The following is a 14,446-nucleotide window of genomic DNA, read 5'->3' as shown; positions in this document are numbered from 1 at the left end:
ATAGAGGGACGTCCATTAAGAACAGAGATAAGAAGAAATTTCTTCAGCCAGAGGTTGGGAATTGGTTGCCACAGGCGGACGTGGAGGTCAAGTCATTGCGCATAGTTAAGGCAGATGTTGATAGATTCTTGATTAGTCAGGGCAGGGAGAAAGCAGGAGTTTGGGGCTGCGAGGGAGATGAGGAGGGATTTCTTGATGAAATGGTGTAGCAGCCTCAATTCTGCTCCTGTATATTATGGTCTTATACTTCCCCTTTCTGAATAGAACAGGAGACTGTGATTGGGATGTTTTTCAGCACGGGATTGGTGGCCACGTGGAATACACTGCCAGAGGGAGTGGTGGAGCTGAGTCACTGAAGGCATTAAAGTGATTCAATGAACACTTGTATCTCTTAGGCACAAATCACAGGTTTTGAGGAGGTAACCAGGACAGGTGAGGTAGCCAGTGCGATCCATGGACTTCACTGAACTTTTTGACATGGTGCATGGTGGGCTGGTGTAGGACCATAAGGCAAAATGGATTTGAGGTAAACTGGATTTCTGATAGGAAGGAGAGGGTAATACCGGTTGGGTGTTTGTGATTGGAAGTGTGTATCAAGTGGTGTACTACAGGGATTAGATCTGGGGCCTTTGTTTTCTACATAATGGATGAGAATGTATGATGGGTCAATTTGTAGATGATGCAGATATTGATGGAGTGATAGACAGTGAAGCTTATCCTGGAGTACTGTTGGACATAGATCATCTTATCCTGGAGTACTGTTGGACATAGATCATCTTATCCTGGAGTACTGTTGGACATAGATCATCTTATCCTGGAGTACTGTTGGACATAGATCACCTGGAAGGTTGGATGGGGCAGTCGCTGAGGGAATTTAATGCAGACGACTGTGAGGTAACGTTCTGTCAGTTTTCTGAGTGAGTTGTACACTGTAAGCTTCTATGAAGCGGGCACTGGGACACCATTTACATCTCATACCTCTGTAGCCTCTCACTGGTTGGATCACATACATTACTTTTATTTCCCAGCCAAATTAGACATATTTCCCCAGATTGCACTTCATTGGTAAATTCTTTGCCCACACAATCTGCTGTAATCCAATTGGAATTGGTTTACTATTGTCACATGTACTGAGACACAGTGAAAAGCTTGTCCTGCGAGCTGTTCGTACAGATCAGATCATTACACAGTGCGCTAAGGTAGAACAAGGTAAATCAATAACAGAACGCAGAATAAAGTGTAACAGCTACAGAGAAAATGTAGTGCGGGCAGACAATAAGGTGCAAGCAAGATTTAATGAGATAGGTTATAGATTGTGAGGTCAAAAGTCGATTTTCTTGTTCAAGGGAATCATTCAATAGTCTTACAACAGCAGATAGAGGCTGTCCTTGAGTCCTCAGGCTTTCATGTCTTCTGCCCAATGGAGGGGGGGGAGAAGAAACAAGGGTGTGTGTGGGTGCTGGCTGCTTTACCGAGGCAGTACGAAGTGTAGACAGAGTCCGTGGAGGGGAGGCCGGTTTCTGTGAACTGCTGGGCAATGACCACAGTTTCTACACAAGAGAAAATCTGCAGATGCTGGAAATCCGAGCAACGCACACAAAATGCTGGAGGAACTCGGCAAGCCAGGCAGTCTCTATGGAAAAAAGTACAGTCGACATTTCAAGCCGAGACCTTTCAGCAAGACTGGAGAAAAAAAGATGAGGGGTAGATTTAAAAGATGGGGGGGTGGGGGGGTGAGAAACACAAGGTGATGGATGTTCATCAAATTCTCAAACTTCTGTTATTGCCTCCCTCCCTCCCTCCTCTCCTTCACCATTCCCCATCCCCTTTCCCCTCTCTCACCTTATCTCTTTGCCCACCCATCGCCTCCCTCTGGTGCTCTTTCTCTCTTTTCTTTCCTCCATGGCCTTCTGTCCTCTCCTATTAGATTCCCCCTCCTCCAGCTCTGTACCTCTTTCACCAATCAACTTCCCAGCTCTTCACTTCATCCCTCTCCCTCCTAGTTTCACCTATCACCTTGTGTTTCTCCCTCCCCTCCTCTCACCTTTTAAATCTACTCATCTTTTTTTCTCCAGTCCCGATGAAAGGTCTTGGCCCAAAACATCAACTGTACTTTTTTCCACAGATGCTGCCTGGCCTGCTGAGTTCCTCCAGCATTTTGTGTGAGTTGCTCTGCAGTTTCTTGTTCCAGCACCCAGCTGTTATGCATCCAGACAGGATGCTTTCAAAGGTGCATTGAAAACAAATTGGCAAGAGTTGACAGGGTACTTTCCCACCTCTTTGTGCCTTCAGTAGGGCTACCAAACAAGCCTTCAGTAATCCAGCTCTCCTAATCACAAAGCCGTGTAGGTGTGTGGCAGCTGAACACGTTACATGTGTTAACCCAAAGTCGAGAGTACATTTTGACAGAGCTTCTGTGGACAGATCGGAGTGTTGCTTACTGTAGTGTGGGTAACAGTCGTGTTTGTGCTCCTTCCTGTGTCTCAGCTGTCACTGAAAGCGGCCTGGAGTACGAGGACTCGGGCGAACTGATCTGTGTGAATCAGGAGACTGTGGAGAAGCTGACAGAAGGGTTAATCTCTCACTATCTCCCGGATCTGAAGCAACTGAAAAATGCCCTTCAGGAACTGACGTACGTCTGTGAATGTATTCAGTCTCGGCCATTGATTGTTTCATTGGTTGCTAAGTCTAAGGGAAATGGGGAGCATTGATATACCCACAGAAAGTGGCAACGCAGGGAGACAGAGGGGTATACGAGGCATACAGCAAACATACTTTCACCATTTGGAGTGTTGACCATAAAAGGTCCAGAGGAGCTTCATGAGAATGCTTCTGGGAATGAAAGAGTTAACGTATGATGAGTGTGTGAGTGATGGCTCTGGGCCTATACTCACTGGAGTGTAGAAGAATGGGGGGTGGAGGTGGAATGTCATTGAGTCCTATCACATATTGAAAGGCCGAGGTAGAAAAGATGTGGAGAGATGTTTCCTATGGTGGAGGAGTCTAGGACCAGAGGACACAGCCTCAGAATAGAGGGACCTCCATTTAGAACAGAGATAAGGAGGAATTTCTTTATCCAGAGGGTGTTGAATCTGTGGAATTCATTGCCACAGACAGCTTTGGAGTCCAGGTCATTGGGTATATTTAAATGGAGGTTGATGGGTTCTTGATTAGTCAGGCTGTCAAAGGTTATGGAAGAAGGCAAGAGAATTGGGTTGAGAGGGATAATAAATCAATCTGATAGAATGGCGGAGCAGATTCGATGGGCCATATGGCCCACTTCTGCTCTTATGTCTAATGGTCTTATGGACTTAAAGGTTGGGATGTCATGTTGCAGCTGTATAAAACGTTCAGAGTATTGTGTGCAGTGTCAGGTGTGGGTGGGGAGAATAGGTAGGAGAGGGGATTATCAAGTGTGAAGCAATTTGCTTTACTTGTGAACCACAAACAAAATGCTCGAGCAACTCAGAAGGTCTGGCAGCGTTTATGGAAAAGAGTACAGACGATGTTTTGGGCCAAGACCCTTCATCAAGACTGGAAAGGCGGGGGGGTGGGTAGAGGCCAGAATAAGATGGTAGGGGTAGTGGGATCAGAGTAGGTGACAGGTGAGGGGGAAGGTGAGTGAGTGGGGGTAGTGGGTCAGAGTACAAGCTGACAGGTGATAAGTGAGACCAGGTGAGGGGGAAGGTGGATGGTAGGGGTAGTGGGGTCAGAGTAAGTGATAGGTGAGACCAGGTGAGGGGGAAGGTGAGTGAGTGGGGGTAGTGGGTCAGAGTACAAGCTGACAGGTGATAAGTGAGACCAGGTGAGGGGGAAGGTGAGTGAGTGGGGGTAGTGGGGTCAGAGTAAGTGATAGGTGAGACCAGGTGAGGGGGAAGGTGAGTGAGTGGGGGTAGTGGGTCAGAGTACAAGCTGACAGGTGATAAGTGAGACCAGGTGAGGGGGAAGGTGGGTGGTAGGGGTAGTGGGGTCAGAGTAAGTGATAGGTGAGACCAGGTGAGGGGGAAGGTGGGTGAGTGGGGGAGGGAGGAATTAAGTGAGAATCTATTGTGTTTACCATGTGCTTTCGGTATTGGGTGATGGTGAACGACCTGCCCCGTAGTTGAGCGGAGACCCTTCATTAAGACTGGAAAGGCATGCGGGGGGGTGGGAGAAGCCAGAAGCCAGAATAAGGTGGTAGCAGATTGACAGTCTGTTCGTCTGTGAATTCTAGCACCAGGCTTCTCACTGGGAGTGAGTGCGCGGTGTCTGAAGTGGGGCTGAGAGCAGTGTCGGGCTTTCTCTCTCCTTAAATCTGTTTGTGTTCACATTTTAGACAAAATCAAGTGGTTCTGTTGGACACTTTGGAACAGCAGATCGCCAAATTCCGCGAGTGCCATCTGGTGCTGGATATCAACGCTCTAGTGAGTACAGTGTGGAGCAGAGGCAGTCGGGCAACAGAGAGAAATGGCTTCAGGGTCCGATTCTCCCCTGCCCCTGCCAGCTCATTGGAAAAACTCTCCATTTGCCTACAACAGAGGCAAAGTTGAAGAGCAGCAGGGGTAACCGGGATCTCTGCTGCACTGCTCAGTACGTTTGTGGCTGCACCAACCCATGTCTCTCTGGTTCCAAGAGCAAAGTTACTCACTGGGTACTGGGGTGGGACACGCGGAGTTCACAGGAGGAGAGGTTTCTCTGCTAATAACGTTAAAGGTTAAAAGGTGGATTTGCAATAAAATGTGCTTGGATAAATAAATGCTGGGTCAGACCCACAGCAGGATGGGAAATGTGACTTCTGCAACTTTTGATAATTAGGACGTAGGTGCTATTTCAGGATTCTAGTTTGGTTAAAGTCAGTTCCAGTACACGAGCGTAAAGGAGAATGAAATTAAAGATCCAGTGCTTTCCCAGCATACATGATGAATGAACTCTTCTTGGGCTGCCAGCCGGGTGCAGATACCGATTTTAACTGATGTTTCAGACAAACTCTGCCATCTTCGTCAGGGATGATGCCTGGGCATCTCTAGTCCAGTGGTATGTAAAACACAATAAGTATAAATAATTGAGATAACATATCCATAGATGCAATGCACAGGAGTGTCTGTACGTAAGGGTGTGACAGGAAATGATAAAGTAGTGGTGGTTGGGGGTGTGGAGGGCTGAGTTGGTGGCTGGATGTTTTGTTCAACATTGCTACTTGGGGAGACATGGAGCGAACATGATTGCTGGAGGATCTCGGCGGGGGAATGTTGGGCAGCATCTCTGGTGGCAAAGGAGTACATGATACTTCAGTCCAGGAGCTAGCAAAGGGCTTAGAACTGGTCCATTGCCGCAGTGGGAATGAGGTGTCATTGACTGGACTGGTCCCAGGAGAGTGGATGTACAGTGTGAGGAAAGGCTTGAATAGACCAGGCTTGTGTTTCCTGGTGTTTGGTGGAATTGGGAGTGATCTCAGAGCTCAGTTGACAGTGCAGGGTAAGTTGGATGTAGGGAGGATGTGTGTCTGCCTAATGAGCCCAGAACCAGGGGCTCACACTCTTTGAAAAACAAGTGAGTCATGTTCGACTGAGATGAGGAGAAACTTCTTGCCTTGGAAGGTGGTGAATCTTTGGAATTATTGACCAGAGCATCTGTCTTCATTGGCCTTCAGAAATCTAAAGTATTGAATACAGGAGTTGGGATATTATGTTGAAGCTGTAAAAGATGTTAGTGAAGCCTAAATTAGAGTATTGTGTGTGGTTCAGGTGACCTACCCACAGGAGAAATATCAATAAGATTGAAACAGTGCAGAGAAAATTTAGAAGGATGTTGCCAGGAGTTTGTTACAGTAGTGGCCAGTCGGAGGTCGGAAGCCTGTGAAGGTTTGCTGATTAATTACACTTTGTAGAAAAGGCAGCGACTCACGACAGTTTGGAGCCTTGAGCAACGTCCAATCTGTAACTGATTGGCAACAACAAATTAAAGTAAGGCTGGGACAGAGTTAGAGGGGAGTTTTTGAGGCTTCAGCAAGGAGAGGCTTCATTCAGAGAAGGCAAACAAGTAGGTAGAGTTCCCCCCAACACCCACCCCACAGTTCTTCCTTCTTTATATCTGCTTAGCTGGACAGTAGAGATGCCTGGCAGGAGAGTTGAATGCTCCGGTGATTAGGGATTTCTTGTGGGATGTGGGAAGGCAGGGAGACCTCCGGTGTCTCTGAATACTACAACTGCAGGAAGTGCGTCCAGCTGCAGCCTCTAACAGTCTGCGTTAAGGAGTCTGAGCTGGAACCGGATGAACAGGTAATTTGGGGGGCTGAGGGAGTAATAGATAGGACATATGGAGAGGTAGTTACACCTAAGATGCAGGACGCAGGACACTGGGAGACAGTCAGGAAGGGGAAAGGGGTGAAGGAGCCAGTGCAGAGTACCCCTGTGGCCGACCCCCTCAACAACGGGTACATCACTTTGGATACTGTCTGGGGAAATCACCTAACAGGAAAGACACAGTGATCCAGTCTCTGGCATTGAGTCTGAGTGACTCAGACGGAAGGAGTGAGAACAGACGTGCTCTGGTGATTAGGGATTTGTTCACTGGGGAACAGACAGGATGTTCTGTGGGTGAGAATGAGATTCCCAGATGGTGTGTTACCTCCCGGGTGCCAGGGGCCAGGACATCTGGGATCGAGTCCTCGGCATTCTTAAGTGGGAGAGTGAACAGCCAGAGATCGTGGTCCATGCAGGTACCAATGATGTGGGTGGGATGAGTGACGAGGTTCTGCACTGGGACTTCAGAGGGTTAGGTGCTAGGTTAAAGGGCAGGACCTGCAGGGTTGTGATCTCAGGATTGCCACCCACACCACGTACCAGCGAGGTCAGCACAGGGAAGATTTTACAGTTTACTATGTAGCTAAGGAGTTGGTGTAGGAGGGAGGGCATAAGATGTTTGGATCATCATCCAGGGAAGGTGGAACCTCTACAGAAAAGATGGTTTGCACCTCAACTGGAAGGGGACTAATATAAGATATAGGAGCAGAATTAGACCACTTGGCCCATCGAGCCTGCTCTGCCATTTCATCATGCTGATCCATTTTCCCTCTCAGCCCCAGTCTCCTGCCTTTCCTCCATATCCCTTCATATCCTGACCAGTCAAGAATCTATCAACTTCTGCCTTAAATGTACATAAAGACTTGGCCTTCCACAGTTGCCTGTAGCAACGAATTCCATAGATTCACCACTCTCTGGCTAAAGAAATCCCTCCTCATCTCCATTCTAAAAGGATGCCCTCTCCACATCCACTCTATCAAGGTCTTTTAATATTCAATAGGTTTCACTGAGGTCATCCCTCATTTCTGAATTCTAGTGAATACGGGCCCAGAGCCATCAAACACTACCGGGGGAACTAGACCAGGGAGAGAACGAGGAGGAGTGACTAACTGGGCAAAGGGGCAAGGTTAGCAGGAGAATTAGCGGAAGGCTAGCGGGAGAATTAGCGGAAGGCTAGCGGGAGAATTAGCGGAAGGTTAGTGGGAGAACGAGGAGGAGGAGTAACCAGTCAAAGGGGCAAGGTTAGCAGGAGAATTAGCATTGCTAACCTGTTCTGTTACAGTTGTTTTTGAATGGACTCATTAGCAGAATCATAGAGTAGTACAGCACAGAGAAAGGCCAATCGGCCCATCTGGTGCATGCTGAACTATTCTGCCCAGTCCCATCTATCTGCACCTGGTCCATTGCCCTCCACACACCTCACAGGTACACTCAGTGGCCACTCTATTACGTATCTCCTGTGCCGAATAAAGTAACGACTGAGTCTATGTTGGTGGTCTGCTGCTGCCGCAGCCCACGATGCATTGTGTGTTCAGAGAGGTTCTTCTGCACACCACTGTTGTAACATGAGGTTAGCTGAGTTCCTTTCACCTTGACCCAGCCTGGCCATTCTCCTCTGAACAAATGGGGTAAATCACACTGTGCAGCACGAGCAAACCTTCCCGCTAGGATACTGGACTAGAATATAAAAGCAAGAATGGAATGTGGAGACTGGTGACGAATCGTACAATGTTAGAATCCCTATTTAAAATGTCCCATTCCAAATCTGCATTTGAAATAATTATGATGGTCTGATCAAGTGATTTCCCCCCCCTCCAACCCCGACCAACAGTAGAATCTCCTGGTCCATCTAGACCAGGCAGAGGCAGATTTAAACCCTCAGTCTGGCTTTGCTAGGGAGGTGTGGAGGTTGGGTTTGACGGTTGGTGAACAGTTGTGTTGGAAAGTTAAAGACAAAGTGTGTCGTGCAAGAAGCTCTGTATATTTTTAAATTTTTGTACATATATGTTTGTTTTTATTTGTCCATTTGTAAATATTTTCTCTTCACAACTTTTGGTCAGTTTTTGGACATTTTTCATCCAGCACTAAGTAAGACCCCCTGCAGTAACGTACTGTTGCAGCTTCCTGTCTGTGTTTCTCCCCCAAATGCTGACCCTCGTTGGCCATGCCGACCCACACCTGACAGTGAGGTGTGACAACAATTGATTCCCCCAGCATCCAGAAACACATGGGGGCATGGTAGGAAATGGCGTCATGGTGAAGGAGCAGCTACGGTGTGTCTGAATGGCAGAGCAGAATATTTACTTCACCTCCCACTGCAAGTTCTGAGCGAGGGGGGGGGACGGACCCAGTCACCAGCTACAGAGTAGGACTCCAGCTGTGTACTGGTCTTGGCATCTGAAACGTGGTTACTGGTAAATATCGAACTGGTCAGATATTGGGTGCCGTTCATCTGCCAGATGATGTTCGGAGCCAGAGGCTTCATTCTACCTGGCAGCAGTCAGTCTGTCTCTGTCTATCTGTCTCACACTCTCAATCTCACTCTCTCACACACACACACACACACACACACACACACACACACACACACACACACACACACACACACACACACACACACACACCATCACACACTCTGTTTTACGCTATCAGTCTCACTCTCTCTCACACACTCCCAATCTCACGCGCGCGCGCGCTCTCTCTCTCTCTCTCTCTCTCTCTCTCTCTCTCTCTCTCTCTCTGAGTCTCACTCTCTCTCACTCTGTCTCTCACTCTCAATCTCACACACACACACACACAAAAACAGTCTCAGCTCAAGATTTGACGGAAGATTTTCAACGGATTTTTTTTCTCCGCGTGGTGCTTTTGCACTTCTCCTCACCTGCCCCTGGTGTCTCTCCTCCTTCCCTTTCTCCTATGGTCCACTCTCTTATCAGATTCCTCCTTCAGCCTTTTACTTTTTCAGCTGTCACCTTTCAGCTTGTTCTCCCTCCCCTCCCCCCACCCTCTTATTCTGGCAACTTCCCCCTTCCTTTCCGGTCCTGATGAACAGTCTCAGCCCGAAACATTGACTGTTTATTCCTCTCCATAGATGCTGCCCGACCTGCCGGGTTACTCCAGCATTTTGTGTGTGTTGCTCTGGATTTCCAGAATCTGCAAAGTCTCTCTGTGTTCATTTATTTTCCTGTAGTTCACAGAGGCCAAATGTTACCACGATAAACTGGTGAACATTCGGAGGGAAATGGTCATGTTGCATGAAAGGACGACAAGACTGAAGGTATGGAACCCCACGACTCGTCCTGAATGGAGCTTCTGACCACCCACGAACCCCGGACATGTTATTATCAGCCCTCTCTCCACTTCGCCTGCATTGTCTGTACTTTAGCATTGCAGCACAGAAACACATAGGCCCTTCAGCCCCACTGTTTCATGCCAACCCAAGGTGCTCATCTGCACTATTCCAATTTGCCCATATCTCACCTTTCCACCCCATGTATCTGACCACTTGTCTAATAAAACTTGTTACTGAAGCTGCCTTAACCACGTCCTCTGATTTTCAGATTTCAGACCCAGAGTGGTGGAGGAAGGGGCTTCAGGACTCAGACTCTGTTAGTCTGGGATAACTCCAGGCATGGAGCTCTGTGGGATGGGTGGAGACTTTCCAGGCCTTGTTTTATTTTTAATTGCAGTATGTTACCGACCCCTGCTATCACTTGCTGATGGTGCATTTTCCGTTTGTCACACTCCTGACGTGCCAGCAGCCGGGAGACCTGATACTTATCACCCACCATTGACCACCCTTCAGCTTGTGGTGACACTGCCTGTTGTGCAGTGTTGGCAAGTGGATTTGGGGCTTTAAATGGTGGAAGTGGGAATGCAGTCCAGCAATCGGTAAATCCTGGTTGCCTGATCCAGGATCAGATGGGAACGGTCAAGGAATGATCGATCTAGTTGACTTTACTGTCTGAATTCCTGTTGTCACTGGGGGTGCTTTACTTCAGCCAAAGGCAGGCAATGTCCACGCCTCCAGAAATGGGATGAATTTTGGCTGTTGTCATTCACTGACTATCTTCACAGTTACTTTTAGCTGCTCTTTTATCATAGCGTTTGTCAATGGCTTTGTATCAGCCCCGTCCCTGCGGTTCCCAAGGACCCCTCGACCCTGCAGTGCCCACTGGCCCTCATGCTGTGGTCTTTAATTTGAGGTTTGGAGTTTTCTGCTGTGCTTGAATTCTGCCTTCTGTGACAACCCTACCATGTCCTGTGGGGATCGGCGTTCCGGGTCTGTGGGGAACGTGGGGATCGGTGTTCCGGGTCTGTGGGGAACGTGGGGATCGGTGGTCCGGATCCGTGGGGATCGGCATTCTGGGGGACATGGGGAATAAGGGGACCAGTGTTCTGCGGATGTGGGGCTCGGTGTTCTGGGGGATGTGGGGATATGGGGATCGGCGTTCCAGGTCTGTGGGGAACGTGGGGATCGGTGTTCCGGATCTGTGGGGATCGGCGTTCTGGGTCTGTGGGGAATATGGGGATCAGTGTTCTGGGGAATGTGGGGATCGGTGTTCTGGGTCTATAGGTAACACATTTGCACGGTTTCTCTGTTTGCAGAGACGAGCTTTGAAACTTCAGCAGCAGAGACAGAGAGAAGTGCTGGAACACGAGCAGCAACGGGAGAAAGAGCTGGAGCGAGAGCGGCAACTGGTCGCTAAGCCTGCGAAGTTCTCGTAGGCACCAGGGGCTGTGGCTTTAACAGCAAACACCAGTGGACTGGAGGTTCTGTGTGTTTGGAGGACGTCTTGCCACACAATGTTTCAGAGCACGGAGTTACGAATACTAACCTGCAGTTCATCTGCTGTGAACAACTCAAAATACCAACCGTAGGAAACCAAAATGCACTTTTTATGAAGGGGGTCTTTAGGGAGATTTTCACTGGGACCTCTGGGTGATGCGTGGTCCAACATTATACGCAGTGCCCAGTGCCGGGTACGATGTTGGACCATGCATTGTAGCTGTGATGTCGTGCCCTGGCACTGCATGGCTTTCATTGTCCTCAAACAACATTGGTTCCGGATTCTTCTACCCCTTGGAACAATGGTTAATCAGGCAGTGATGGATGAGAATGCTGTCATCACTCCCTTGAGTGAGGTCTCTGAGGCAGCAGGTTGTCTCGTCGTTTCTCTGTGGCTGGGACGGGGGTCCAGGGTCTGGTGAAGTCAGACTGGGTGTCACAACTGAGGCTGCTGCGTTATCTTCAGGTTTATGGATCGGGCCTTTCGGATGCCCGCACTAGGTGAGAATAGTTACTAAACTGTGAGCAGGTCTCGGGGTTTGGTTTAGGGCTGATGCCCCAACATGGAACACAGTCTGGATTTTAGACGTGACTGGCTGCAGCACAGGTTTGTCAGGAGAAGCAGACGTAGAGATCCCACTCTGAGTTGGCAGCTGGGAATGCTGCTCTCTGTCCTCTCTGCTCACATTTGCTCACCTCACCTCCGCTCAGGGTTTCATTACAGTCACTGATGACTTAGACTGATGGGTAGGTTTGCTTTCAGAATCACTTTAATGCCATTCCTAAAGTTGTTTAAACTCAATTCCACCACAGGCATGTCTGCCTCGGCCTCTGCTCCAGACTGAAATGTGACTGTAATATTGGTGATAGGTTCTGAAGGGAACATTTACAGTCACTAGACCTTGACCACACTGCTCCATCAGGGCTCGCTTCTCCAGTCCAGGACCTGTGCCCCGCCAGAGCTCAGTCAGACTGCTGCCTAGAGACAGCTACTGAAACGGTGTTTACTGCCTTCCTGATTGTGGCTGGGAGGCTGGAATTTCCCCTCTATGCAATGGACTCATTCTGTAAGCCAAGTTAAACTCTGATCTCCCCCGGTCACAATGGGTGGAGGAGTTTTTCATTTGCTTCTTAAACCCCATCACCCCTACAGGGGCTTGGCCACCAACTGCAGCTCACCAGAGCCCTTGGTCCTGAGCCAGTAGAAGGTTGATGGGCCCTGTGGCTTCCAGTTTCACCCCACGACTTCATACGTCTTCTCGGTGAGTGTCCCAGGAACGAGGTGGTTGGAGCTTCTGTTGGTGTTGGCTGTGCATCTTTACAGGATTCCCAAGCCCCCACCTGCAAGCCTGGCTTGGAACCGTCGATGGCGGAGTTAGGTGGGGAGGTTCATCAGTGGAAATCATCTGGGAACTAACAAACCACCCCAAAACAAAATTAAAAGTTTCCACTTGGCTTTTTTGATTATGCTCACGTGAAATAAAATGTAAGATGTTGGAAATAAAAGATTAAAGATCAGCTTTATTTGTCACATGTACACAGAAACATACAGTGAAATGTGTCATTTGCATCGACGACCCCACAGTCCGAGGGTGCGCTGGGGTGGGGTGGGGTGGGGTGGGGGGGGGGGGGGAGACAGCCCATAAGTGTAACCGTGCGTCCGACGCCAATAAAGTTCAATGTAAATTAAAGTACATATATGTCACCATATATGATTCATTTTCTTGCGGGCATTCTCATTTGACACCATGGAATCAATGAAAAACTACAGACAAAGACAGACCAGCAACCGATGTGCATGCCCACAACTCATTTGCCATAACCCATAGGTCTTTGGAAACCAGAGCACCCTGAGGAAACCCATGCGGTCACGGGGAGAACGTACGAACTCCTTACAGACAGCCCTGGGAAGTGAACCGCGACTCCTGGTGCGGTAAGTCGTTACTCTAAACATTATGCTACCATGATGAAATGTTCCACAAGTGGGGCAGGAGCAGTGTCTTGTCATCAGCCTCCACAGCTGCTGCTTGACCAGCCGTGTTTCCCGTACACAGTATTTTACATAGAATCGCGCGTGTTTGAAGGCTGAGGCACCCGTGGTTTGAATCCTCACGAGCCCTGATTGCCTTCACTGAAAGAAGCCCTAAGTGACTGCTCTGTCCTGTCCTGTCCTGTCCCGTCCCGTCCCGTCCCCTGCACCCCACTCCCTACCCGCTGCTCGGACGTGCTCAGATCGCACGGGGCTGGGCTCTGACCCAGCATGACACCCATTGGGGCCGAGTCGCTGGAGGGTTGGATGCTGCGGGGGTGGGGCCAGGGTGCTGGTTTGTGTTTGATTGGTGGGCACATCTGTGGGTGGGGCAAATGTTTCAACCAACAGGTAAGCAAGTTACTGGCACCTTAAAACCAGTCACCATGGTTTGCAGCTCATCTAGGAGAAGAAAACCTCCACTACATCATGATCATGGGGAAGGGTTTGGGAGTAAACCCCAAGGGGAGAAATCTAGAACTGAAGTCCTTAAGGCAGTGCTACGTTGAGTTCAACACTGGCAAATTTGCGTTGCCTCAGCTGCCAAACTATCAGCGTCTGCCATCCCTTTGGATTCATCAGCCGTGTGGTATGGGGGAGCTTGCTACATGGGCAACAGCTTGCTCTCCATATCGTACTGCCCTGGCTTGCAAGTCATATAGACAGCTGGGACACAACAGACATGGTCAGTCCTCCTAATGGAGGGCATCAAGATCCCATCCAGCCCTAGGGACCATTTCACCAATAGACCCAACACCTCCTGATCTCTACATGCCCTGGATTATTAGTTTAGTCCACACGGACCTCCTTTCACCATGTCCTCCTGGGTGAACACAATCTGATAGGACCTCACTCCATCCAGACAGTCCTTCCTTTATCTTTGGGTGGTCCCACTCCGCCCCTTGCTTACCCTCTTGTTGTTAATGTTCAAACCTCTTCGGCACATATATATAGTCAGGGTGCCAAAGACTTTTGCACAGTTCTGTAGTAATTCTATGTATTGCCCTGTACTGCTGCAAAAAAAAAACTAAATTCATGACGTGAGTGATGATAAACCTGATTGTGATGTAGGTCCCTATTGTGGACTGAGAGTGGGAAGAGGGGAATCCTGGTTTGGAAAATGGGAATGGAGAGTGGAGGGAGCAGGAGGCACCACAGAGATATTTTGTAATGATCAGGAAACCAATTGTTTGGAATTATATGACCTTGCCTGGCGTCTCAGGGCTGGATGAGTCTGCATCCACCCCACCCCCACCCCTGGCACTCCTCTGCCACCCGACCCACACCCCTCCTGTACCTCCCCATTCCCAAAATCCTTTGCTCCCGCCAGATTCACAAACTCACTCT

General features: G+C 49.0%; 1 protein-coding gene across 1 annotated transcript; it reads left to right on the top strand.

The window, feature by feature from the left end:
* The first annotated feature begins 852 nt into the window (after positions 1-852).
* bloc1s6 (biogenesis of lysosomal organelles complex-1, subunit 6, pallidin) lies at positions 853-12,588 on the top strand. The gene is made up of 5 exons (XM_072277867.1): positions 853-894; positions 2,361-2,632; positions 4,316-4,403; positions 9,472-9,558; positions 10,890-12,588. Exons 1-5 carry the CDS (start codon positions 853-855, stop codon positions 11,007-11,009), a joined length of 609 nt encoding a protein of 202 aa, XP_072133968.1. The 3' UTR covers positions 11,010-12,588.
* Positions 12,589-14,446: the final 1,858 nt, after the last annotated feature.

This window comes from Mobula birostris, chromosome 14 (assembly GCF_030028105.1).
Source record: "Mobula birostris isolate sMobBir1 chromosome 14, sMobBir1.hap1, whole genome shotgun sequence".
Taxonomy (NCBI): domain Eukaryota; kingdom Metazoa; phylum Chordata; class Chondrichthyes; order Myliobatiformes; family Myliobatidae; genus Mobula; species Mobula birostris.
Note: the sequence above shows the minus strand (reverse complement) of the source record. Positions and strands in the feature narration are given on the sequence as shown.

What these genes read in the sequence shown, in the direction of transcription:
- bloc1s6 (XM_072277867.1), top strand. Translation starts at nt 853, where the DNA reads ATGGGGCAGTCGCTGAGGGAATTTAATGCAGACGACTGTGAG. An exon ending in TGCTGGATATCAACGCTCTA is followed by an intron (nt 4,404 to 9,471) that starts GTGAGTACAGTG and finishes ATTTTCCTGTAG; the next exon opens with TTCACAGAGGCCAAATGTTA. An exon ending in AAAGGACGACAAGACTGAAG is followed by an intron (nt 9,559 to 10,889) that starts GTATGGAACCCC and finishes CTCTGTTTGCAG; the next exon opens with AGACGAGCTTTGAAACTTCA.